Source organism: Porites lutea, chromosome 6, assembly GCF_958299795.1.
Source record: "Porites lutea chromosome 6, jaPorLute2.1, whole genome shotgun sequence".
Lineage (NCBI taxonomy): Eukaryota > Metazoa > Cnidaria > Anthozoa > Scleractinia > Poritidae > Porites > Porites lutea.
The window spans coordinates 14,056,121-14,083,149 of NC_133206.1; the positions used below are offsets into that span (position 1 = coordinate 14,056,121).

Here is a 27,029-nt window from a genome sequence, read left to right on the forward strand (position 1 = left end):
AAACTGCCTAGTTTAAATGTTTTTAAAACTTCAATTCATGGGAAAGATTTTTCTAATACACCATGACCCATTGTAACTCTTATTATTCATAATGTAAGTTTTTGTATTTTTAACATTATAGTCAATAGTTCCTTAGTCTTTTAGTCTTAGTCTTTTAGTCTAGTTTTTAACACGATTCCTAGGAAGACCATGTAAAATGATACGATTTCGTGTATAAATAAAGATTGATGATGATGATGACTTTTACTCCTTACATGGGTTGTTTTTACTCTTTTTGGAGTTAATTTAGCTCTGAAAGTGGAGTAAAAATTTTAGATACAGGATAACTCCTTTTGGGGGGTTATTTTAACTTCTCAATATCTGGGGTCACTTTTACTCCTGAAAAAGAGTTTTTTAAACTCCTTTTTGGATTTAAATAAGTCCCCAAAAAATAACTCCACTGTAAGGAGTTAAATTAGCCCCACTAGAGGAGTTATTATAACTCCTTGAAAATTACTGTGTGGCTGCATTTTGTTAAATATTTCATTATTTCTTATTCAGTATGAAATCCTGGCATTTGCCAACTAATTTAAGCGCCAAGATTGCACCAGATTACATTTCAGAGTACTTGAATTTTCGGAATTTTCGAGTATGGCATGTCCCCTGCTCCCCCCGCCCCCTAGCATGTCGCGCCTTGGGCTGTCCTTTAATATGCGCGCTAACGCGCCCATATTGTAACCCCTCCACCCCCCCTCAATATGCTCCGCCAAGACTTACAAACAAGAAATGCATAGGAACGCCCCTGTCAGTGCAGTGCCGCTTTGTGCTGCTTTGTTCTGCTATTGGTACTTTATTTCGTGGGGTTTTATTTTTGCGATTTCAACAGGCCAATATGAAAAAAAGGCTTTAAATTCGCGATTTAAGCATTTTCAGCTCTTCCGCCTGTCAATGGAAACTGGACCTTTACAGAGATAATAAAATGTCTATAATTCGTAATTTTATGGACTTTTTATAAAGGTCCAAATCTTTCTCTACTTCTTACAGGGAAAACACATGTCTGTAAAATCATTCAGTTTTGCAGACAGTTCATGGAGTTTTTTTTTTTTTTAAACTTATACCGAGAATGGTTATGAAAAGTCTGTAAATTTTACCTGCGGAATTGAAGACTGAGAAATTTATAGACTTACCAAGAAGTCTATAAAATCTTTCTAGAGATTGTGTCTTGCGTTTTTTTAAGCAGGGCATTCTTGAAAACTTTCTTCGCGCCTTTCTCCCGACTCGCCGACTGACTGCCCCTGGGTCTCCGAGGATGTGCCAAGTACTGTTGTTTGCCGAGATTACCGTTTACTGTCCCTTTTTTTGATTGACAAATCTCGATGTAGATCCTTTGTGAAATGACTTATTCACTTAATTAGTATGAATATTCTGTTTTGTTATGTCAGTTATTCGCGCACTTCAACCGGTCTGCCTTGGGTTTGTTAACGAATTAGTGTCGTGTTATTTCTTTTCCCAAGATGCTATTTATTAAGATAGAATGTCATACCACAAAGTTTCTTGTCTAATGTTAAACAGGAAAGTAAAACGAACAGATTTTGTCTTAAATAGGGTCAGCATATGAAGGGCCTCTACAGCAGCATCCTACCTAAGGTAGCCTTAAAAAGCCTCTTCCAAGTACCTTTCCCGAGGGGTGACCCGATCTATGAAACGCTGCCCTGGCAGGTTCATCGAGGGGGTTTGTTCTTCAATTGATAAAAAGTCTTTATTAAAGACAAAGAACCAATCAGGACACGGGAATAGATCTGTTCGATATGGCTTTTAAAATTAGGTATGTATTTGAAGTACAATAGCTGAAGAAGGTTTTCTAGGAAACATAGTACTGATAGTACTACTACCTTTAAAAGAGGGCAAATTATTAGGAGACATTTTGATTTCCATGGAGAAATGAATAATTAATAGAACGAGGTCCGAGCGATCAGATCAGAGCGACCGGCAACTTAACATCTGTCTCGTGGCGGCGACGAGAAATCAGTCCACATAATGCCTGTGAGCGAAATAAGTAGATTAACAAGAACTACAGCGAGAGGATTTCTGTCAAGAAACCCCGAACCTAAATTCAAGTACATTGAAGATCCTGCAGAAGTTGTTTCTTTGACGTACAGGAATCAATTTAGTCAATACAACATGAAATATCATGAATATAATCTCACGGTTTCGCCGATCTTCGGTTGTTTCAGAGATCAAAGAGTGTCTTTCCATTTCGACTGGGACACACTGAAAGTTACCGTCGATAATAACTTGGCTTACGTCATGGTTTTGCGTATAGGGACTTCCCCGGAAAAATTCATCAGATTTTGCCTTAATTTTCTCTATTCAAGCGATGCGGAGAATATTTTGAGGTAAGGTGATAATTAATGCTTTTGGCTCGTGCTCTTTGCATAATTTTTGTCCGACACTCTACTTTGGTGATTATTAAAATGCAATATTTACGTTTGAGTAGCGGTTTAGTTTAATGTTGAGGCCGGACAGATTTTAAGGAAATGCTATCCACATTTATCGGTAACAGCGTTTCGACTTAGCACCCGTCTAAAATCAAAATATCAGACTGTTTTTAATTTTGAGGGTTCGAAGTTCATTTCTAAAGCAAATATCATATCGTTTCAGCGAACATGATATGTCGATATTTATGTTATAACTGTAACAATATTTTCCTCTTTAAAGAAATTAAAATGGTGAGATATTTTTTTTACAATATAGGTTAAACATTTAACAATTATTCCTCGAGCCCGAATGGGCCGAATGGGCTATTGATTCAGGGGCCATGAGAGAGAAAGGAATAACTGTTTTTATAGTAAAATCCAACTAGTTGGTCAAAAATACGGAGACTAAACAACTTTAGACGGTTAAAGCTCGACTTCAATCCTTTTTTTGCCGCCAAAAAGCCGGAACTTTTCGCTACTAGTGGGCTATAACATATAAAATATAGCCTAGCTCAACCATTCAGAACGCAACATTGATAATTTTCCACTACTTGGATTTTACTAAATGCAAGAGAGAATGTCTTCCTAAAGGTCAGTATACACGTGCTGATGAGACAGACAGACTGACGTATATCCTGTTTTGTTGGTCTTAACCCCTGGAATACAAAATTTTTAGAGAGAAAAAACCGCATTTTTTAACCGAGTTTTCCTTTTTGTACCTATTTTGCACCAATTAGCTTAGAAACGGGGAAAACAGATGCTTTAAATATTTTTGCGAATTTCCCTGTTAATTGGATGTACACTGTAATTGAACTTCATTTTTGTTTTTGCGCGTGCGCATAATCAAAAATTGGACGTCTATTTTTGGTGAATCTTTTCCATCCTTTTCCTTTTTTCTACATCTAGTATTTTTCCCACTTTATCGTTTTTCTTACTCATGGAATTTTGGCTGGCTTACTCTCCAGGCCCCATGCTATACACTGGATAAATCTCTATCCATTTATTACTTAGCGCGCCCAACCAAAACCGCCATGCTACGCAGGCTATGAATAATACAATTGGTTTCCCTGATACTTATCTACTGGATAGTGATTTATCCGATGGAAAGTGTTATCCATGTTTTCATCAACTGGGGATAGGAAAGAAGGAATTTTTATGAGAAAAGAAAAGTACGTGAAAAGTAGTGAAAAACGAAGTGGATTTTTCTCGAAAATGTTAGCAGGTTCTTTGTGTGTAACTATGAGGATTGGTCAGAATTTCCAAAATGTGGTATCAGTTTGCAAATATTTATCCTTCCTGAATTCATTACCTGAAAACTTAATCACTTAATCACTCATAATCTGCATCGTTCCATATATATAATGACCAGATCCGTAGCCAAGAGGTTAAAGAGAGGAAGAATATTGTGCAGTAAAAATAAAAAGAGGAGACACCTAGATCTCGATTCGATGATCGTTCTCGCCCGGCCACAGTATTTCAAGTGTCACGCGTCGCGCGTTGCCAACTGGGAGTGTATATAGTCACGCCTGTTAAATAGATCATCGGGTACCCGCAACATTGTTAACGATAATCAGCCAATTTGGTCAATATGGTCCCCGGAATTAAACGTTTTTTAAAACGTAAACGTCTTTTTTTTGGCTTGTCATATAATTAATCATTGTTTAAATTATATCTGCTTCATTCAGACAATATATTTGGCTGGTCATGATTAGCTATCTGTAGTCAATAGCCTCTGAAGGGTATTTCCTTCCTACCCCGCCCCTCTTTTTTCTTTCAGGTCCCCGCACAGTTTGATTTTTGTAGTTGATATTTACAGTTGAACCTCTCTACAACGGCCATCTTGGGGACAGAAGTAAGTGGCCATTGTAGAGAGGTTGAAACAAGAAAGAATGAAACGGACTGTCCGTCAAAAAAAATGGCCGTTGTGGAGATCGAGGTGGCCGTTCGTGGAGATTCGACTGTATTTAGTATACTTTATAATGGTTTTACGCATTGTCACCAATTATTTCCCGCGCGTAAATAGATAATGGATATAAATATATTTCGTGGGAAAATTGCAATTTTAAGATTAAGATCTTTACCACCTTGCTGACTGTAGCAACACTCAACCCGTGATCTGCAAAAAAAATCACAAAAGATTACTGTTTGTAACAGACTTATATGGGCCATAGAGTGATTTCTGTCTCGCATGCATGTATCCAACTTCTTGACATTTTTCAAATCTCAATATGTTTTACATGTTGGTGTTCTAAAAAGCCTCATCATTGCAAGTGTTTTTTTTTCTTTTTGAGCAGTGAGCATCAAATAAACAGCGATGAGGTTCAGGTTAAGACAATTGAGGAAACCACTCACGATACCCCTGCCTCCTTGGTCGTGCAGTGCCTAAGATCAGCGGTTCTCAACATAGCAAGCATTCCTGGGAATCAAATCCAGTCTCTACCAATACAGTTTCAGGAACAATTGGCGCCAGCATCGTTCATTGAAGTGACATTCAACCTGTGGCCAAGATACGTACGAGGGGAACGCATCATTCTTGCTGTGAAAAGCGACATGGTAATCAGCGAGGTCTTACTGCTACTGAGACAGAAACTGAAGCTTGCAAGTCATCTAAGAGTTTGCTTGTTTAGAAACTGTCTCCCAGCGGAAGATGATGACATTCTTGAAACCAAAGACATTGTCTATGATTGTGTATTCAGTACATAGCGCCGGGTGCCAACCAGTGAAACAGTAGAGTCTAAGCAAGTCTTCCCTACGGCGTCCCATAAAGATGTAAGTATCTTGGGTTTTTTGATTAGATTTCTTTAGAGGCCCTGACTGACCGGTGACTTGCGCCCGGGCAGGGTTACTTCCTCAGGCAAAAAATAATAATGATCATAAAGTAAGTAAAATACGGTGAAATTAAATGGAATGAAATCAAATACAAGACCAAGAGAAAGGACGAAAGGTGGGCTTTGTTAAAAATCTACGACGCAGGGCTGAGAGATTTTCCTTTTCATGTCTTTCATTAACCCTATTCAGACTGGGCTTTTTTGGTCAATCTGTGACTGGGGGGGGGGCTCCTCGGACCCCCCCTCTGTATCTCTGGAACCAATAATGCTAGGGTCATGAAATTTACACACAATGATCATCTCCGTACAAAGAAGCCCCACACCCACTTTTGACTTGCCACGCCCAATGATGACGTCACAGTGACGTCATATTCCGATTTTTCAATGTTTCTTATTATTTTTCCACTTAGATACGTAAACTATCAATAATATTGGTAAAGTCATCTCTTTGTTATCCTTTCTTATGAACTAGTAACAAGGAAACACTTGTACAGCGAGAAAAAGCAATAGGAAGCAATAAAATTTAAAATTTGAAATGGTTGTCCGCCATCTTGGATTTCAGTTTTTTTGTTAAAACTATAATTTAAAGCAACTTTCAAAGGGGAAAAAGCTCAGAATGTATAAAAGAAGTATCAAACTAATGTTTATTACCCAAACAAATGACTTTGGAAGTGTTATTTGGAAAATAGAGCAGCATATTTGTCAAAGCAAAAAAGTGACAAATTTTACCCCACCCCTCCCCCCCCAAATATTCGATGTTGAAACATTTTGATGTAATTCAAAAACTAGTCCCAAGCAAAGACCATTTTAACAACAAAAAGCACTATAAGAGTAAAAACGCGATCTTAAAACAAAAAAAATCACCATTTTTTAAATTTTACAAAACCTATGTGTCAGAAACTGGTTGCCATGGCAACATGATTAATCACATGGACATGGTAATTATACTAAAATGTTCCTAGATAAATTTTAGGAAAAGTCAGAAAATTTGAACGTCATAGTTCTTTCGGTGTAGGAGTTATCACGATTTTGCCGGAGGGGGGGCTCGAAAAGCCTCCCCCCAGTCTGAATAGGGTTAATGAAAATTTCACACGATTTCTTTTTCCAGATTATCGTTGCATCATTAGTTGGAAATCAAATTAAGGAAGTCTGCATTAACTTGTCTCTTCCCCTCAAATTCTTGGACAAACAGCTTCGCCAAACATTTCGACTTAAACCGTGGAGCTTTTTGGTGATGTTCCTTCCACGCGACAACCAGAGGATATTTTATGCTGGGAGAGTAATTCACACTTCATTTGAGGAAGAATATGCCAAATTTCTCATATCAAACGGGAAGAGGAATTTTCCCAAACCAGACAAAGGCATTGAAACTTTGTCAATAAATGGGATGTACAAAGAGTGTTCTGTTTTCAAGAAATCTCTTCGTTGTTTAGGCTTTTACCCGGGAACCCTCGTCGAAGTTTTCGAAATCACAGGACCGAGTATTCCGGTCATGTATTCTGGCGCAGTAACTAAGGCTCAAGTGATTGACGTGAATCCTGATTGGTCATTGCAGACGTTTATATATTATGTTAGAGTGAACACGCCACAGGCTTCTAGCATTGAATCAATTGATTACGTGAACGACTGCAGTAAAGGAAAAGTGAGAGATGTATTGGAGATGATGAAGAACTTGTGGAATCGACCTGATAATGGCAGCCGGCTTGAATATCTCAGGTTACGAAGTTAAAGCTGAACTCCATTGTCTTGCCTCAAATGATCGCGTCACTTTGTAACTCAGTGTCAGTGTTCGTCTTACACTACTTAAAAGGGGGCATTGTTTGGGTGTGGTATATCTTTTGTGGATTACGTGAACAATGCTGCCGTACATAGCCTACCCCGCCCCGCGCGGGGGGGGGGGGGGGGGAGAGGGTCCTCTCTTATATGGCCTATACGGGGATGTGCCGCTGGACAGGGTATGGTTTTTGTCTTTGCTGTCCTAAACAGGGTATATAATTTCGCACGAGTCTGTCCTAAACCATTTCGCGCATGTCTGTCCTAAACAGTGTGCATGATTTGTGCGAGTCTATTCCGAGTTGTCCTAAACAGGGTATGTATTTTAGGAATTTTTTGTCCTAAACAGAGTCGGGGTTTCAAACCCTCAGCGGCTCAACTTTACCCAAATATTGGTCGAGTCCCCCCTCCCCCCCCCCCGCCCCGGCTACCCCGCAGACGTAATCTATCTAGCTGGTCTTCCAAGTAGCGCCGAGACCACCAGTAGTGCGTGTCGAAATTCCCTTTAACCTGATTGGCAAATGAATAATGCCTCTTTTAACAGCTCAATCATCGCACGTACTCACGTCCTGGTACACAGGTGGGGACCCAGAACAAGGATTTCGGCGCTAGCTCGCAGACGGACTTGACAGTCCCCGGTAGGATAGCGCTATCCAACAGCTTAATCACTACCTAGCGGATAAGTATTAGGGAAACCACTTGTCCGCTATCCACTGGATAGAGATTTTTCCAGTGGATAGCGTTATCCACCTTTCGGAAAAACTGGGCCCTGAAGTGTAGTTTATCTGTGGCGCAGGCTAACCGTCCATCATTCAGAAAATGTTAGTAAAGATAAGTTAAGTGCTCTGTGTCGCGAGGGCCGCGAACAGGCAGATCATTTGATGGGTTCCAGTTTCTTTTTATTATCAGCGATATCCACAGCGATCGCGACTCTGATGGCAAAAGCCTTTAGCCCATAGTTAAAAAAAACGGCCTCAATAAAGACTTTGAACACAGTGACTTTATTTGCCATTGTTAATTTACAGACTGTTTGATTACCATTCCAAACCAATGTCCATGGTACTTCACACAGGAGGAAATGTTCATCAATCTGAATGAGACAAAAAAAAGGGTAGTGATGAAATCTTTTTATGAAATCATTACGACAAAACGCTGTAACGGTTTAAGGAAGGACGCTTTTATTACTGAACTCCTGTTTCATTTCATCCCATTTCTTCCATTTCTTCTGTTTCATTTCATCCCATTTCTTCTATCTTTACGGGTGAACAAAAAAATTCCAGAAAAGAAGTGCAACCAATAAACGTAACGCCGGATCAAATCAATGGCTTTCCAAGTTCGTCGGAAAAAACCACTTTACTTGAGTGTAAATGTAGTTAGCACGAAAGTAAATTGCTAAAAGTACTATTAAGGGTACACTTTTTTCTTGAGTTTAATTCTACAGTGACTGCAGTGGTTATTCGGAAATTAGCGCAAAGTGAAATTATCTTCACTGACCCTAATTATCATTAATTACGATTCTCTTCCAACAGATAAGCGCCATCGTTAGCTTCGGTCACATCTTTCTCTGATTTATCTTTGGCTTGTGATGAGGTACGTTTCAAACTCAAGGCGTTAAACACTCGATCACTAAATTCTTTCTTGGAAGAATTCCAACCTTTGGTAAGCCCGACGTAAACAAACTGAAAAAAAGTGTAAAAAATTATGTTTTATGTTATAAGTAAGAAATGGCGATTGACACACTCAAGCATAGTGAACCAATGTTGCGGTCGGTAAGGTACAAGATGCGCAATAAAAAAACAGCAACAAACAACTTTATCAACAAACAAGCAAACAGGGTGTGTTCAGTGAATTTGATTTTCCAGATCCTAAACTTGTGAGCTGGAAAGTGAGTTTGGAGATTGCCTGGTCTAGCCTTCAGGTACTCGAAGTATTGAGTAAGGCTTCTTGCGCCTTTCTCTCGGTCAAGAAAGTCAGAAAATAAATGAACGAATGAATGAATAAATAAATATATATCTTGTAGTAAGCCAGTATCCACTTCTAGTATCGGGTCGGTCACGGTCGTTGCTGATTGGTCAAAATATTTTATTTGTGTTTGGTCCCGTGCGATTATTAAGAAAATCTTAGGAATAATAGGAATAATCTTTTTCGAAATTAGAGACTACCTTTACAAAAAGCGTCCCTATGATCAAAAGTACTTCTACCATTGCAGCTAGGGACAATGCTGCTGACCAGTCATCGTTGACTCCCAAAGAGGCGGCAAAACTATTCCGGGCTATTTTGCCCAAAAGACTCTTCACATATTCACATTCCGGAATTTCGCCTGTAAAAATAATATAATACATAATACACGCTAAGAAGGGTCATTTTCTCTTCTGTGATTTATCTTACTATAAATGGCAAAAGTCCAGAGAGAATTATTCTCTCCTGCAAAGTATATCCCGCACTCTACTGTCTGTAAGGTCTCTACCAATGAAGCATTTCTTGTTCTTCTAAAGGGTGTCACAAGGGTAAATTTGGATTGGATCATGTGTCCATTCATCAAAGGAAAGGTGCTACTTTTGTTTGCCTGTTATGCAGGAGTAGTTACAACAGAAACAAAAGGGACGTTTGTATGGAGCATTGCACTAATAAAAAATACGGTTATGAAACAAATAAACCAGGGCTCCTTTGTTTAAAAAAAATGGTGAGTACAGGGTACCCACGCAACAGAGGCTGAATTAACTCAGTTTTCGCAGCCTGGGTACAGCCACACCCTCCTCCCAGAAAGTCTCCGCAGTATCAATTACTTTTGTATCGATAACACATGAGACCATGCACAGCGAAGAGAGACAATGCAGCCTAATGTCCTTTTATGATTTACGATACTGTTTATTAGCCTCTACCTGGCCGGTTGTTACCCAATCCACCAATTCAAAATGAGGATTAAAAGTGTCCAATCAACTATCAAATAAAAAAAAAAACTGAATCTGTTTTCATTTCTTCAATTTCGCATATCTCAAGCATATTACAATCTCCTTACCTCAATTTATTCGTATCGAATTCGTAAAAAGAGCTTAACATCTTACCGTCCATAAACTCGAACATCACGGTTTTCACATGAGTTGTGACTTCGCGACACGTGTGATATATTTTGACAGAGCATTTTCCATAGTAATTGAGACTTGTAGCTCCAGAACTGTTATGAATCAATTATAAAAAAGCAGAAATTAATTAAATCCTCATAGAAAGGAAACTCCATAATAGAGAATTAAATCTCGGGAAAACCATATATATTTATAACCTTGGATAGTCAAGAGTTAAACCCACTTTTCTCACATCAAGTACATGTGTTCTGACTTACCAGGACAGCGGGAATTCCAGGGACCATTCTTGTCCCTTCTCTAGGTTCTTGTACATATCAACCAGTTGGAGGCTCAGTATGACAGGTTTACAAGTTGAGTTTATGAGAAATACGGAACGCTGATGATAGAAATGATAGATATCATAGATGGTTTATTTAAGACATCAGGATGATATTTGGGCAATCAAGTACCAAAAATTTACGAACCAACTCAGCCTGACAAAAGTAGTAAGTTATTAGACGAATTGGGCAGATCCAAGAATTTGTGATGGACCATTAAATAAGCACAAAGGGCAGTTTTAGAAAATATCCCTCAAATGAGGCATTGGACTTTTTACTTGACTCCCATAACAAGGGAAATTTTCTCAATGTATAATTTTCCATTATAAATATTGACTGTTAGACCTATCAGGGTAATTGTTTTATTATTTACATTTTTTCATGGCCGACATGTCGACCTACCCAGAGTTCCTTGCGTGGCGCCATCTTTTTCCGTATCGCGGATTAAAGCAAATTTCCAGTGGATGTATACAGAACAACACTTCAATAAATATTTTGAGAACTTTTCAAGAATCTCTCCAGGCTGTTTTCCCACGACGTTTCCAACATACACATGTTTAGAAGTATAGCAAAATTTGATTTTTATCGGAAACTCATAAGGAGTTGTTGTACGATCCAATAACAAATGAACATAACATAACAAGTAGCCTGGGAACGAGTTTGATGTATCTATACACCCATGCTCGTACTTTTTTTTTTCTTAAATAATTTATTTACAGATCGCTAGAAGTTGTAGTTCAAAAAATTAAGAGGATACGAAGGTAGGGTGGGGCTGGGTAGTGGCACGCGGTCACTAGGACCCAGGCCCCGGAGTTACAATAGAATTAAAGGGGTGAGAAATAACATCGAGGGACACGAGGTTTTGGGGGCCCTGTAGAGTTCAAATATATGCCGCCTACTACCTCGGTAATAATAATAATTATTGCGATTTACTCTGTTAATTACAAAGGATATAACTAAGCCGAGATTTTGGCGGCCCTGTAAAGTTCTGTAATATGCCGCCTACTTTCTCGTACTGAGTTGGGCTGAAGCCTTTTAATGCTATTTAAAAAGGAGGAGTAATATACTTCTTCCTTATTATACAGCTTAATCTGCTTGGCACTTGTGGTGATAGACTGTGACACTGAAAGTTGATCTTTCTGATCTAAAACACAAATAAAATATGCGAGAGTTCATTCTTAAACTAATGTCGAGAAGAAAAATCCACAAAGTCTAAAAACAGAATCATAAAACTGGTTTTAGTCCGATTGCACATATGTCAGAAGCTGGAGGGGCTGTGTCATGTATGTCTAGTTCATTTTGTCAGTACGTGTCCTTATGCGGTGGTTAGCTCGAAAGCTAAGCTCCTCTGACCACTGTGCACTTCTATCCAAGCCATTAATTTTCTTTCTTCCTTCTTCTTCTCCTTTACTAGTGTATTCCTACCTTACTTTATATAATGTAAATATTTTATAAGAGTGTGAATAAAAATTGAATTGAATTCTGCGCTATGGAACTTAACGAAAGCAGCTTACAGCTTCTTGTCTAACAAATATGCCCTCTAGACAAACAACTATTATATTAGTTAAATGGACTTTGAAAAGCTGTTAGGCTAAGAAGCCAGTATTGCGAACCATTTTTCAGGTTTTTAACTTTATCCATTCCTACCTTCTTTTGTATTCGCTTTTATTTATACCTTCTTTTAATGTTTTGAGAAATCACCCAGTTATTTTTTATGTTTCACTCAATTTAACTTGGTGTTAGATTCTACTGTTTGAATTTTGATAAATTTCGCCACACAGTTCTCTTTAAAGAAAAGTCGGGATATATACGTACATTGAGAACACTTATAGTAGAACATGCCATTGGGCCAAACGCTGATGTTAAACTTGCAGGTTACAAGGCTGAATTCATCTTCATTCCATGTGGACAACTGACATTTGTGTTGACGCACACTAGAGTCTCGGTGGTGGAACTTTGATGCAACGGCGATTCTGAATGCAAAGTCACGTTTCTTGCCCTAAGAAAGAAATTAAACGTTGGGCTAGTTTGACCATTTCAAGAATTTGATCTTTTTTCAATGCATCTCATAGTGTTCCAGGCCTTTAGGTAGTGGGTACAGTGCAAAGGAAAAGTGAGTAAGAAAACAGCGAATGGGTGGGGGTAGAGAGAGGGCGAAGGAAAGCTTTCACTCCTCTCTTCCTGTTCCGTTTGTTCTACTTTTTTCTCTGATCTCAAAATTCACGCCACCCTCCAATGTCTGCAGAACGCATAGAACAGGCTACGCGCCCCACACTTTGTTAAAATTCATCCTTACACGTTTACCGCGGCATGAGTAGCTCTGTTTGTAGGGCGTTTGACTGCTGAGCGCGAAGTCGCGGGTTCGATACCAAGGGCCGGGCCAATACTTAGGGGCTTAAAATAACTTCAAAATGAAGGTAGTCTTATTGCATACCCTGCAAACGGTTAGACCTTCGGCTGGTTCGGATGACTAAGTAAAATGGCGGTCCGGTCTTCACTATGAGACGTAAAAGTAATGTCTTCAATGCAGCCAGTAGTCTCCTACGCACCGTGATGTGTGACGAGGCCGTAATTATAAGAAGGTAAGCACGTGCAGAATTGTTTTTTTTTTTTTGCTAATATTCAGGAGCCATTGCATTTTCACGTTCCTTTTGCCGTCGCTGTAGTGGTTGCTTTTTACTGCAGTAGTGTCCCAAATATGGCTTAATAGCGCTCCTCAATCTTAGGGGACAATCGGGCGCGCAGGAATAATGCCAGGGCACAGGCTTCGTGTTCTTTGATTAACAGATATGAAATGAAATAACTTGACGGTATCAAATCAGTACTCAAAGGTCTAATCAAATCTAATGTTTTGTTTCTTTTTTTTGCTTATTACAGTTCTTATTCGAGTTCTACTTACCGATGGAATGCTGAAAGCTGATTTCGGCTCGAGTATTTTATTCATCGTTGTACATTGTAAAGCCACCGACATTTTCTTTGTTGTACTTGCCTGAAGTGTGCGTGGAAAAAAGATCAGCGTTTTTGACAATTTTGTTAGTACACATTGCCGGCCTCACTCAGCAAGCGGCATGCGCGCGGCAAACCACTCAAAAAATTTAAGCAATGAAATGCCATATTTTGAAAAGAGAAGGAAATTACAAGGTTTTTATAATATGAATCTCTAATAAACGGGGGTAAAATAAATTAGAGCATTTGATCGGGGGAGCTAAATCAGTCTTTTATCGCAGAGAAACCGCGATTCTATACGGTTCGTCCACAGAACAAAACTAATTCCCAATGTTTCAGTATACTGTTAACTAATCTCGTACCCAGATCTCACTCAGTCTTACGCTGAAAAGTGAGATCTGGTAAAGGTGGATACAAGGCCATTTTTCTTTGGCTCCTGCTTAAAGTCGTGCCGTGATAAAACATAAGCTATGATTGGCTCTTTTAACGGTTCCAATTTTCGCGGTTCTTTGGGTGGCCGCTCGGGCCATGCCGTCGTGAAACATGGAAGTATCCCAAATAAAAAGTTGACAGACGACATTTTAAAAAGTCAATGCCGGTTTTGTGGGGAGAGCACCAAGAGAAAAAATTACTTTTTCAGTGTTAGTGGAAAGGCCTTACAGTTAAAAAGGATTATTGTTAGATTATGTGAAGTTGAAGTCTCAGAGAGGGACGAACTTCCAAGTTTTGTTGCAGAAGTTGTCATGATAAAGTTCTAAGTCTAAACAAGAACTTAAAAATATTTGCCTCTACTCGCCAGAGTACACAGAAGAAACTTGAACGCAAACTGAAAACAAGTAGACAAGGAAACGTCAAGAAACGGTCTCGGACTGTAAATACTCCCCAAAGCACCGAAAAGGGACGAAAAACACCGTACTCAATGGTGACTTCAACACAAAAACGTCTACCTTTCGGTAACCGGCAGATGAGTGATCAAAATGTTCTTTCCCTTGGCCGTGGGAGATCTGGGTACGAGATTAACTGTTAACAACACTGACAACAACAACAACAATTCGAAACTCTAAAACAGAATCGGTCGCTTAAATGCTGATTTGTTAAAGTAAATTTGAGCGAGGAAACGTCACAGGAAATATGCAATTGGAAGTTCATATTAATAAAACCTCCCAAGTCTGGATTTTTCAAGCGCCTTTATCACCGAATTCTGCACCAGAAGAATCTTATACTCACCGCATTATGCAGGTTTACGTGAACATCTGCAAAGTGTGGGTCATCTGTAGTCTCATAATTCCAATGTTTGCAGGTTTTTATGTCCTCAGAAATCATGCGACGCTGTTAACAAAACAATATGTTAAAAATCTACGCAGGTAAACAAAAAAGAACGGCTTATATGAGAAAATATTCCTTAGTTGTGCACCAACCGATCGTATTTTTTGTTTGAGGCTTAAGTCCGAAGATGATGCGACATGCGAGGAGCAAACAGTACCTATTAGGATAACTACGATAATTCCTGTTCTCCAGAGGTTCATCTTCTCCGGTTTATAGCAGGTAGATTGACGTCATAATCACAATTAACAGACGTTAAGACAAGCGCGCGCACATAGAAAACCGAAGTTTTGCGTCCGGTTGTTCACATTCTCGTCCCCAGAGCCACTCGGCTTAATTTAAAAGCCACGTCGACGGCTGTGTGGATGAGAATGGGTCACGGCTCGAAGCCCGTTAGTTATCCTGCTGGGTAAACCAAAAATGGAGTGTATAAGTTGTCCTAGTAATTAAGCCTTGATTTGGGCTAATCATCTTTCAAACAACGCGTGTCTAGGATGGGAAACATTTGGACACAAACACAAAACTTAAAACTTAACTAAAAGTGGGTTACAGTGATATATTTTCACTGGGGTCCTAGATAACAATGCTAAGGTTAAAACAAGATATGGGAGAATCAGCCTGAGGCGATTGAGAGCGGGTAGCTCCCGAAGAGCGAGAGGAGTAGTTCATTGCTACCAGGAGGAAGGTGGGGTGAAGTAACGAGGTGGTCGTCGCTTTCGAAAAGACTGAACAAGGTGAAGTAAGCGATGAGGGCTTTTATGCAGAACATGGGTTTGCGTAATATGCCCCCCCCCCCCCCCACCCCCTCGCCCCGTAATACTACATACCGCGCGCCGAATATGTTTAATCAAGTATTTATAGGGCATTTTTATGCGTGTCTCCCGGGAAGATTTATTAAGTCTGATCATCTAGGGTTCTTCTAAGTAATAGGTGCCGCTGGATGGGGTCGCATTTTCACAACTGGATTGACAAAATGGGGTCGCACATTTTCTGAATTTTGGGGATAAGAAAAATGTGACCAAGATTGGGTGACCACAGGCAGACCACCCTCTGTTAGTGGGGGCCGTTGTTGATTGAGATCTGAGCAACGATCTTTTGTTATTTATAGAAGAAATACATATGAACAATACGGTGGCTATAATTTGTTCCAAAATGCAGAATTCAAAGCAAATTTTTCAATGAACGTTTGAGGAAAATGCTAACTGAGTCATGTGTCATGTTTTTTTCGCCGTCCCGTGCTGTTTTAAGCGCTATTTTCCGAGACGAACCGCCGAGGTCAAATATTCATCTCGCAAAATAGCGCTTAAAAAAGCACAGGACGGCGAAAAAAACATGACACATGGCTCAGTTAGCATTTTCCTCAAACGTTTGTTGAAAAATTTGCTTTGAATTCTGCATTTTGGAACAAATTATAGCCACCGTATTGTTCATATGTATTTCTTCTATAAATAACAAAAGATCGTTGCTCAGATTTCAATCAACAACGGCCCCCACTAACAGAGGGTGGTCTGCCTGTGGGGTGACTAAGTGACTAAGAGATCAAAAGATGGTGTCTATACTGAACTGGCTACGTTCGAGCCTAATAATTGGCCACAGAATTGACTATAATGTGACTGTAATGTGTTAGGGGTTCTGAGAGGTCAGTGGAAACGTACGGATATTCCCTTTCGACATCTCTGTATGGCGTAGTTTATCGGTAGACGTTGTGCTTTTGACGCTTGGAACTCAGTGGAATTTGAGCTTGACTTTGACTCGAAAGCCGTGGATCAGTCCAACTAACGTACATCAGGGGCACCCAAGGACAATTTTCGGGAAAATATCTGTTCGGAAGACGATTTGAGATCTAGAATTTTCGGAACATTTGTTGTAAAATTTCTTGCTTGCCTGCCTCTCCTAGGATTTTCGAACATCCAAAAAATGGTAAAATTGCCCATTTTCAACGGATTTTTACGCTAAAAAGGTCACCTAGAATTTTCGGGAGCCTTTTTTCTGGCTGAAATTTTTGAACGGGTAAGTTTTGATCCCTATAATTTTCGGATCACTAGACTTTCAGCTAGGAAATTCGAACAGATGAAAAATTTATAGGGGATAAAAATATGTCCATATCGACCGTTTAAATACTAAAACACGTTTAACAATACTATGTTTAAGTGGTTTTGAACTATATTCTCGTTAGGTGCCCCTGGTACATCGTGCTGGAGCCAGTAAAGTCATGAAAAATAACATTTCACAGCTGGGCAAGAATAAAACAATACATTATCACACTTATGCATAATGAGAAGGTCTATTATAGGGAGTCGAACATTCCGCAAACCGTCTTACGTTGTCAGTTTTTTGCTAGACCGCCAACCGCTTTCGTTTCCAGACTTAAACCACAGGTACCCCAAGCGCACGAGTGAAAATCGTTGCATAACAGAAATATTAAAAAGGGTTGTTAGGGGATTTAAGGGATGTTTTTTAGGCCACAAAAATAGCAACAAAAATACCTATTAACATCCTACCTTGTCTACTTATTATATTCATGGTATGTTCTTCACATATTTGGCCGTTTCAGCGCGATTCCAGCGAGGCCTTAGTTCTGTTGAAACTGTTGCTGTATTGTAACATCCTACCTTGTCTACTTATTATATTCATGGTATGTTCTTCACATATTTGGCCGTTTCAGCGCGATTCCAGCGAGATTTAGTTCTGTTGAAACTGTTCGCCCGTATTGTGAATCGTTCCCAGTCGTCTTCGCACGTACACACCACGCGCGACTAGGGAGATCGAGAGACGGTGGAGACGAGTCAGAACATATTCGGCACTACTAGGGCAGAACGAATTTTGAATATCACTAAAAACCGATATTTTAACTCTAAGTTCCCAGATTTTAAGAACAGAACATTTTGTTTTTTTTTAAGTGGCGCGCGTGCGCCTCTCTCAGTCGACCCATTCCAATCCCTCCAGCTCTAGCAGCTACGCAGTATTTTGGATTTCAGACTTCTAAGGAGCTGTGTCACGAAATACATCGAAATTCAAACGGTGGGAAATGTCAACAAATTGAATGAAATATAAAACTAACTGCTCAAAATATTGACAGATTTGAAGAAGATTAAAACGAATGCGCCGATCTAGGATAAATATAGTCTGCTACACTGACACAGCCGTTTTTTAGTGTCGTCATGCATAACAGACTAGCTTCTTGCAGTTCTTGGGGTCCGGGCCCGGGGGGGTACTTGGGTATTTTTTGGGTGGGTATGTGCCGCCCGGGACTCCAAATTGGCACCCCGTTCTAAAAATAATTTCCCCTAAAATTGATACCCCGTTCTAGAATTCGCCCTAAAACTCATGCCTCCTTCTAGAAATGGGCCAATTTTTTATACTCTGTTCTAGGGTGCGAAGAATACAACAATTTGCTTGTTAACGCATTGAACCGTATTTTTAAAAGCAATCTGTCCTTGAATAATTTCAAATGGCTGCTAACAAAACTGTAGCTTTCGTGCGTTCGAAATATTATACCCCGTTCTAGAAAATGCCTCCGAAATGGATACCCCGTTCTAAATCAGGAGCTTCAAAATCACGACCCCGTTGGGCGGCACATACCCGTATAGGTAATGTATGGGAGTAACCCCCCGGGGGTCCGGGTCATGCAAACCCGTGAAATGATTTGGATTTTAAATCCGTAAAGTCACCTTTGCTATAGTTTTCTAAGTCTTTCAGACAGGTTTTTTTTTTCATTCAAAATATATTTATATATGACAGGAGCCTGTTAATAAAAATCTGACCGATTTTCGTAAAACGGTGGAAACCGGTGTGGATCCGTGCCTGACTGATTTTGAAAACTTGTTAGGACCTGTTAGCTCAACAGTTGTTCAAAGTTCGTTTTTGTCGTCTGTAATGTTTGATATAATGCTTGGGAGACATCTTTATTTGATTCTGTCACTTGCTAGTAATTTATTTCCATTTTGAATGAGGACGTGTGATAACTAACCATATTACCGGTAACTCACAATTAACGAAAGCGGTTACGCACATGCATAGGCCAAGTGTCAAATATTCGAATAAAGTCAATGCGGAAAATCTGGAAGCTAATCACTGCAAATGATAGGCCATCAGCACGAAAACACAAGAACACATAAACAGGAAGTTTTAACCGGGCAGTATACGACACAACCTGAATCCATGGCAGGACTGAAAGGCCAATTTGATCCCATCAACGCTGAATCTCTCAAAGGCTTTGAGCTCGAATGGAAAGACTTTGAAAAGTAAGGAATCGTTTCTTTTAATTTTAAGGTCGGTACACACTAGGCGACAAGTTGCAGCAACATGTCGCAGCGACAAGTTGCAGCGACAAATCGCTCCGTGTGTACTGGAGAACTTTTGTGAAAATCTTTGTAGCTGCAACAGAATTTTGTTGCCGCAACAAGTCGCACAAATTCAGTCTGACATGATTTTTTGCGACTTGTTGCAGCGACAAAATTCTGTTTCGGAGACAAAGATTTTCACACGAAGCGATTTGTCGCTGCAACGTGTCGCCTCACCTTGCTGCTGCAACTAGTCGCCTGACCTTTACACATGGAGTAATCTGTCGCCCCGACGTAGCCTGAGATCATGCCTTCTTCCTATTGACTATTTTCCAATTGCCCATAATACACTCTGTTTGCCCCCCAAATTTTGCATAACTTATTGTCTTAAAATGCTCTTGGGAAAATGCAATACTCCCAGGAGCATTTAAAAACAATGGTTTATGCAGAATTTGGGGGGCAAACAGAGTGTATTATGGGCAATTGGAAAATAGAGAATTATCCCTTTTAGTCTCTCAAAGAAACAAAGACGCAAAAAAAAAAAACGCCGAATCTCAGGTTAGCCCCGACGTGTTGATGGAACTTGTCGCCTATAGTGTGTACCGACCTCCTTGGTGAAAAACTGACCTTCACTGAGAGAGTAACCAATTATTTTACATTTATTTTAAATAAAATGCTTTAATTCATACCTCCTCAGAACATTTGTCAGAATTGGAACGAAAAATATTATCACATAAGTCAGAATGTTTGTGACAGTCTTAGCAAACTCTCGGAAGCCATTTGGTGTAAGTTTAAAGATTTTCGGACGATCAACTGGCTGAAATCAAACCAATCACTTCGAACAAAGTTTTGGTAATTTCGGACATTTATTGCGAAAGGTTGAACATCAAACTTTCAAAGATGTTTGCAGTATAAATAATAAATAGCTTTGTCAAGTTGTAAACAAGGCTCCTCACCCACACAGCATCCGGAACCCGGCCGATCTGCGTTGGCTTTCTTGCTAGCGCGGTGAGAAGGGAGCAGCACCCCTAAGAGGAGAAACAAAATGCTGCAAAATGCTTAGTCATTCAGGTGGCGTAAAATGTTGGATTTCCGTTGTTTTATACCTAGATCAATGTTTTCACGAACATCTTATAACTGTTATATGTGGTTGAAAGTCGACCTGCGGATTATTCGGAAGTTTAGTTCGTAAGATCACTTTGCTGCAAAACATTTTGAACTATAAAGTACTGTTCTTGTCTATTCAGATGGGTGTGTCGGCTGTCCATTTGATTTTGTCATTGAAAACCTTATAAAAGGTGGTACGGAAGGCTAACTTGGGCATTTTTATCTTAAATTTGTGAATAAAATCTTTGATGAAGGATTTGCTAGACTCTTGTCTTTACTAGACTCGGACGCGCGGACACCTCAACAGTGGATGAAATGGTCCTGATATTTCTAATTAAATCCTACGTTGGTCAGTTATCTTTTAACCAGTTACAAAAAAGTCAATCACCTTGCAATACGTACTCCCTGAAAACTTAGCCTTTATCAACGTGTTCAGTCAGTTACGGTACTGTTTTCTCATGAACTACACATTTGAGGTACAATCTTGGAGTATAATTCCAAACATTTCCGCCGTTCATTGTCTTTATTTGGATGGTATTTGGCTCCTCGTATGACATTCTCTATTGTAACCTGTATCTGCTGTATTACGCTAACACCCAGTATTAAGTGGACTGGCTATATACCCTGCTAGCGGAAGCCTCGTTTCCCCGGTATTTGGCAGGCGGGACCTCAATATTTTGGAAAAGAGGCCGCGCTCTGCTAGCAAGCTTAACGGGGGTTGGCTCGAAAGCTAAGCTCCTCTGACCACCGTACACTTCTATCCAAACCATTAATTTTCTTTTTTCCTTCTTCTTCTTCTTCTCCATTAGTGTATTCCTAACTTGCTATATATATTGTAAATATTTTATGAAAGTGTGAATAAAATTGAATTGAACTGAATTGAATTAATCCAAGTTTTACTGTACTTTTTAATGACAAAATCGTCACAGCTTCGTGCCAAACAAATATGTTTACTAAGCATTACATAAAGTGCTGTAAACAACAAACTTTGAAAAACTGTTAGGGTGTTAACCAAGTTTTCAAACACCACAATTGCAATCCATTTCAATCTTCTTAAATTTTATCCATCCGTGTCTATCATTGTGTTTGCCTCGCTCGGCCGTGTTATTTATACCGCCTTATTTTCACGTTTTGCCTTGAGCAGTCATGCCATGTTTCACTCGATTTCGTGGCGGTTTCCACTGATTGAGTTTTGATAAATTTCGTGAAACAGCTTCTTTATAAATAGAACTTAACTAGAGAACTGAATGAATGTTTCCGATGACCAGTGCTAAAGTATGAAGTGAATCTAGTTTTCTAGACTTCGAGAGTGGCAGCTTCAGCTGAACTTAGTTCAATAACCCAATTAGTAGTAAAATCTTAACTTTCATGACACTGTACTTCGAAGACGTGGCCAATTTTTCCTTAACATAATTTTAATTATTATTATTATTATTATTATTATTATTGTTACAGTATTACTAATACTTTGTTTATTTACCTAGCTTTGCTTACATTACTTACATTTATAACACATAACTTACATAATACAGATCCAGCATGCATATAACCTACATTTCCATGATGTAGTTGCTCACAATGCTTTTTTTAAAATCACCTACTATATATATGTCTTCACGTTCAAAGCTACAAAACTAGAACAAAAACTATTTCCAAAGTAGCTTAGTAAAATGACATAGTACTTGCATACTCACGCACACGTGCACACACACCACTTGCACATACGGACGTTTGTATTATCTGGCTATAATTAATTGTCAAAACTGCCAAATATTCAGCCTCTTGAAAATAGCCTGATTGCTGTTCTACGTACTGGTCTCGACAAAGGAGAGAAAAACTAAAGGTTTATATTGTCTCCGATAAAGGCTCCAACGAATAATATCTGCGTGTCGTCAGCATAAATCAGTTTGCCTTGTTTTTCAGAGTTTACGAGATCGTTCTTGAGCTTCAAAAACGATCATTTGAACGATCATTCGATTAAGCGCCCTGAGCACTGGGGCACTTTTTAATTTTTGAACTGTGCGAGTGGGCGCTTATTCGAGGCTGGGCGTTTATGACGTTTTCACATGATTTTTGGGCGAAATTCAATAACATTACAGTAATCGAGTAATCTCTTTCGTTGTGAACAGCCTTGTGTGACACTGTGCTCTAAACCTCTTTAGACTCTGTCACGAGCACTGCCTACTCTTTTAATCCTCTTTACCCTCCTTGTCATTCAGTAGTTGTTTTAGTTTCAGTATCTTTGACTCCTTGTGATAAAACGTACACGTTTGCTGAAGGATTTCAAGGCCTGATTTTGGACTGTTTTTTTTTTTAAACAATAAACACGGAAACTCCAGAGGTAAAGACGATCACTGACAGTGAAAGCTTCTAGTGTCTTGCATAAGGACATTGCTAGACTGTAAAACAGTCCGTATTTTTGCGTATTCAAGGAGGCACGAACCGACGATTTTAAGAAAAAAAAACCCGACTGTTTTGCAGTCTAGAACATTGCTTAGTGCTTTAAATGTTACATTTATGAGTCATTTGATATACTCGGCATTACAAATTTGAATAAATAATATACAGTAAAAGAATACACGTTAGGTTTACCTCGGTATAAGAAAAACGATATTTTCGGTTATTTTACGGCCATATCGCTATATCGGGAATGTCGCGGATACAACCGAATTCCTCGATACAACGATATAAGTTTACTGCTCCCTTGGCATATCGCCATCAGGGTTCTACTGAACTAGTCGTCAGCTCCTCAGATCCTAAGCTTTATCAACATCAGTTCGTGCGGCTGAGGAAAACTGATTTGTGAAACGCCGAGTGATCGTCTGACAGTTTAGTGAAAACAGTGTAGACACATGTACGTTGATCCATTTGCTTTTAAATCGGTTGTAAACAAGACAATGAACAATTGTTTTATCCACAGAGCCTTTGATGATGTCGAGCGTGACGGAACAGTTAAACTGAAAAAAGGCTATTCATTGGCCTTTACTCATGCAAGGAAGACAACCGGTGACCGCCCAAAAACCATTGCCGTACTTAAGGCTGGACAACACAAGGGAAAACGTGTGCTCGGGAACAGTGCTGGGGGTCTATGGAAAGCATGCACGGGAAAAAGTATCAGGAAGGAGGAATGCTGCGTTTACAACTGCACTAACCCAAAATGTAATCCGAATGATGGTAAAGTTCAAAAAGCAGGCGCCACAGCCCATGTGTACGGCAGGTTTCAGTCCGAAAATATCGAGTACATGATCCTCCTGCCTACTTGCAGTAAATGCAATAATTGGAAGCAATGTGCAAAAACCCTCACCAATCACCCCCTGAAAGGCGAGGAGCCGGCGAAAACCTTGTACACAGTGCTTGGCGCACAACTGATGTTCATTGAAATCTCACCTGCAACAGCTTCTGGTAAAGGGGCAGCTGGAAAGGGTGCAGGAGATGGTGGTGATTTTGTAGTCGTCGGTGAACCAGATGAAGAAGAAGGATCTGAAATAGAGGATGATGAAGAAGGAGAAGAAGGTGCGGACGTAGGACCGCCGGAAGGTGCTCAGGTAATCGGAGCGCCGAAATGAGTTAATAGTGTCGGCCATGCAATGTATTCGCATCAACTACCAATCCACTGTACCAATGATGTACCAATGCTAGATCAATGTAGTCTAGAAATGTGCCAATAAAATGAAGTGGTATTACTACTCTCAACGAACCATTCTAGTGTATTAAACAGTTGATGGGCAAATGGTGTGTTAACAGAGTACAGAAGCGGAATTCTGTGAAATCTAATTGAAATTCAAAGATAAAAGGGGGACTGTCGTAAGTCAAACGGAAAGGAAGAAAGGGGACCAAAAACTAGAAAAGAAGACAATAAAAGAACTAGTTCCGCTTCAAAGCAAACCACGATAAAGTTGAGAGAGCAAATCATTATCGGTTTTGATCATTTATGCTCACCAGTCGAGAAAGCGGTACCATCTTTTCCAACAGGAAATTAGCTATATCACAGCAGTATTAGCTCACTCGGTACGTAGATCGCTTGACTGCAGAGCGTTTAAGCTCGCGGGTTCAATTCCCGGGACTGGACCAACACTCGAGTTCTTAAAATGACTGAGAAATGAAGGTACTGCCTTTGCCCTCTTCGCGTCGCTCGAATGACCACTTCAAATGGCGGTCCCGTCTCTATCAGGAGATGTAAAAATAGTGTCTCCAATTGGTACTTTCGTGCTAAATACATTGAAACTCAAATAAAGTGCAAAGTTAAAACAGAAAATAAGTTGAAACCACTTAGTAAGGGCGAGGGGCGGGAGAGCAAAGGTGGTGCATGCGCAGTGATAAGAGCACTCGCCTCCCACCAATATGGCCCAGGTTCAAATCATGGTGTCGACGTCATATGTGAGTGGAGTTTGAATGAGGCTTTTTTCCGGGGACATTCTGTTATCATGTAATATGCTCTATTCATATTCGTGTCGTAAGCATATTGGTTTTGTTGAGCTTGTTTCAGCTGAGGATAAACGCCTCCTATTCATTAAACGCCCCCTCTTGGATTCCTTAAATTAAATAAACTTCCCGCGAGTCTTTACATCATTTAAGGAGGTCGAGTTTCATGACATGAAAGTATGAGTCACAATAGGTCAATTATATCTTAACAATGGTGCATACGGGCTAGGTCTAGATCGCACAAAATTCGGATTTATTGATTTCAAATTTTTTGCGTATTGTTGTCATAGTGATACCAATTTTACTGAGAACTGCATTTTGACAAACTTCAATTCATAGTTAATCACTGGTGAAAATCTTTTAGGAATCGGACGAGGATAAAATCATTTTTAAGGCGATTGAAAAACTAAGATCGGTATGTCCCAAAACCTGTATCGAAAACACCTTAAATCAAATGGTAAAAAAGGAAGAAATTAGTTAAATCGAAATAGAAAGGAAACTCCGAAATAGATAATTAAATCTAGGATAATCCTAAATTTTGGGAGAATCATATATATTTATAGCCATCGGTAGCCCAGAGTTGAAACTACTCAGTGACTCATAACCGGGTACATGTGTTTTGACTTACCAAGACAGTGGGAAGACCATTCTTGTCCCTTTTCAAGGTTCTTGTACATATCAACCAGTTGGAGATTCAGTATGACAGGTCTACTGGTTGAGTTTATAAGAAATACGGAACGCTGGTGATAGAAATAATAGACAGAGATAATAAAGGAAGTCTTCAGTTCTGGCGTCGGGGCCATGAGCGAGTAAGGCACCTTGTCTCCCAAGTGACCTTACATCTAATATACCAAGCTCTTATACAACCTCTCTTCAATTATTGCAATACAGTTTGGAGAAACTGTGGGATAACCCTAAGAAACAAATTTCAAACACTACAAAATAGAGCAGTCCGTGTTTTGAGTTTTCAGACTATGATGAAGACGCTGGTTACTTGAACTCCCAGGGTAGAAAAATCTATCGCGCCAGCATGAAATTGAAAAAGCCGCGATTTGCAATACGAGAAACGGCATATAACCTCAGGGACTCTGAGAATAAGCTTTGCACCCATTACCACACAGACAAATTATTACAAAAATAGCTTTAGCTATAGTGGCGCCATTCTATGGAATAAGCTCCCATGTAATGTGAGGCAAGCAGAGTCCCTTAACAAATTCAAACGTCTAGGTAAACAAGTACTCTAGGACACGGCATTAAGCAGCTTTTCATTTAATATTTTTATTTTGTAGATAGTTTATAATGTTTTATAAATCTATCTATCTATCTATCTATCTATCTATCTATCTGTCTGTCTGTCTGTCTGTCTGTCTGTCTGTCTGTCTGTCTGTCTGTCGTCTATAATTAAGATAGATGGCTTACCAAAGGCACCAGGATGATACCGTAAAATTCCGAAAATAAGCCCCGGGCTTATACTTTTCAAAGGCCCTTTTTGAGGGGCTTATTTTTGGAGGGGCCTATATTCGGAGGGGCTTATGTACGGAGGGAAATTTGCGTTTCAAAATCGATTGGGCTAGCTTGTAGTGGAAAGAAAATTTACCATTTTTACTTTGTTTTACTTTGTATTCAAGTGCAAATTCCAAGTACAAGCCCCCCGGGTGGCTTATATCGGAGGGGCGATTTAACGGAGGGTTTTTTGCGGTACGATTTTGGGGGGCTTCTATTTGGAGGGGCCTATACATGGAGGGGCTTATTTTGGAATTTTACGGTATTTGGCTAATCAAGTACCAAATACATGTATACCACATGCCGCCCAATTTTAGTATGAGAGTTCCATCATTAATACATGTGGTTTCCTAGTGCGTAATACTTAAAATAGCCGTGAACATAAGACATAAAGGATTTGTAAGGGAATTCAAGTAAACGTTTCAAGAAGATAAATACTCGCTAGAATTTTCAATAAAATACATCTCACCTTATTACTTTTACTTGTTTTTGCAAGCTGTGTGGTTATTTTCCCCATGCATTGCGAATTTAATAAGCGATTTCCTTTAACTCTGAGTTTCCACTCAAACAGAAATATCCTTTCTCTTTCAAAAACTATTGCCTTACCTAAGCAGACTTAAAAACAGTGAGCGAGCGAATTAAGAGCTGGAGAATTATGGAGGAAATGTACAGAGAGTGTTATCTTCACAATGCTGTGCTGTGTCTTCAACTGTACCAACCCAAAATGTAATCGGCATCGTGGTCCTTCTCGTGCTCAAAAAGCAGGGGCCACAGCTCATGTCTACGGTACGTTTCAGTCGCCCGACATGACATCAGGTACATGATCCTTCCCCCAACATGCCAAACCTGCACTACTCATAAGTACTGTCAAACTAAAAAGGCCAATTACCCCGTGGAAGGCGAGGAGCCGTCGAAAATCTTGTACACCGTCCCTGGCGCACAGCTAATGTTCATTGAAGTCGGCTCAGATAAAACAGTTGATGGTAAA

At 39.6% G+C, this 27,029-nt stretch overlaps 3 protein-coding genes across 3 annotated transcripts; 2 read left to right on the top strand and 1 right to left on the bottom strand.

Moving 5' to 3' along the window:
• The first annotated feature begins 1,835 nt into the window (after positions 1-1,835).
• Positions 1,836-7,182, top strand: LOC140941907 (uncharacterized). Its single transcript, XM_073390912.1, has 4 exons — positions 1,836-2,375; positions 4,751-5,151; positions 5,297-5,334; positions 6,393-7,182. The coding sequence occupies exons 1-4, from the start codon at positions 2,017-2,019 to the stop codon at positions 7,011-7,013; spliced, it is 1,419 nt and encodes a 472-aa protein (XP_073247013.1). The 5' UTR covers positions 1,836-2,016; the 3' UTR covers positions 7,014-7,182.
• Positions 7,183-8,536: 1,354 nt separating this feature from the next.
• On the bottom strand, positions 8,537-15,592 carry LOC140941908 (uncharacterized). Its single transcript, XM_073390913.1, has 9 exons — positions 15,554-15,592; positions 14,631-14,732; positions 13,357-13,446; positions 12,273-12,456; positions 11,525-11,601; positions 10,398-10,516; positions 10,123-10,232; positions 9,220-9,377; positions 8,537-8,736 (listed from the first exon to the last, which is right to left on the bottom strand). The coding sequence occupies exons 1-9, from the start codon at positions 15,590-15,592 to the stop codon at positions 8,563-8,565; spliced, it is 1,053 nt and encodes a 350-aa protein (XP_073247014.1). The 3' UTR covers positions 8,537-8,562.
• A 3,191-nt stretch (positions 15,593-18,783) lies between these two features.
• Positions 18,784-23,809, top strand: LOC140942348 (uncharacterized). Its single transcript, XM_073391302.1, has 2 exons — positions 18,784-18,970; positions 23,037-23,809. The coding sequence occupies exons 1-2, from the start codon at positions 18,807-18,809 to the stop codon at positions 23,680-23,682; spliced, it is 810 nt and encodes a 269-aa protein (XP_073247403.1). The 5' UTR covers positions 18,784-18,806; the 3' UTR covers positions 23,683-23,809.
• The last annotated feature ends 3,220 nt before the right edge of the window (positions 23,810-27,029 follow it).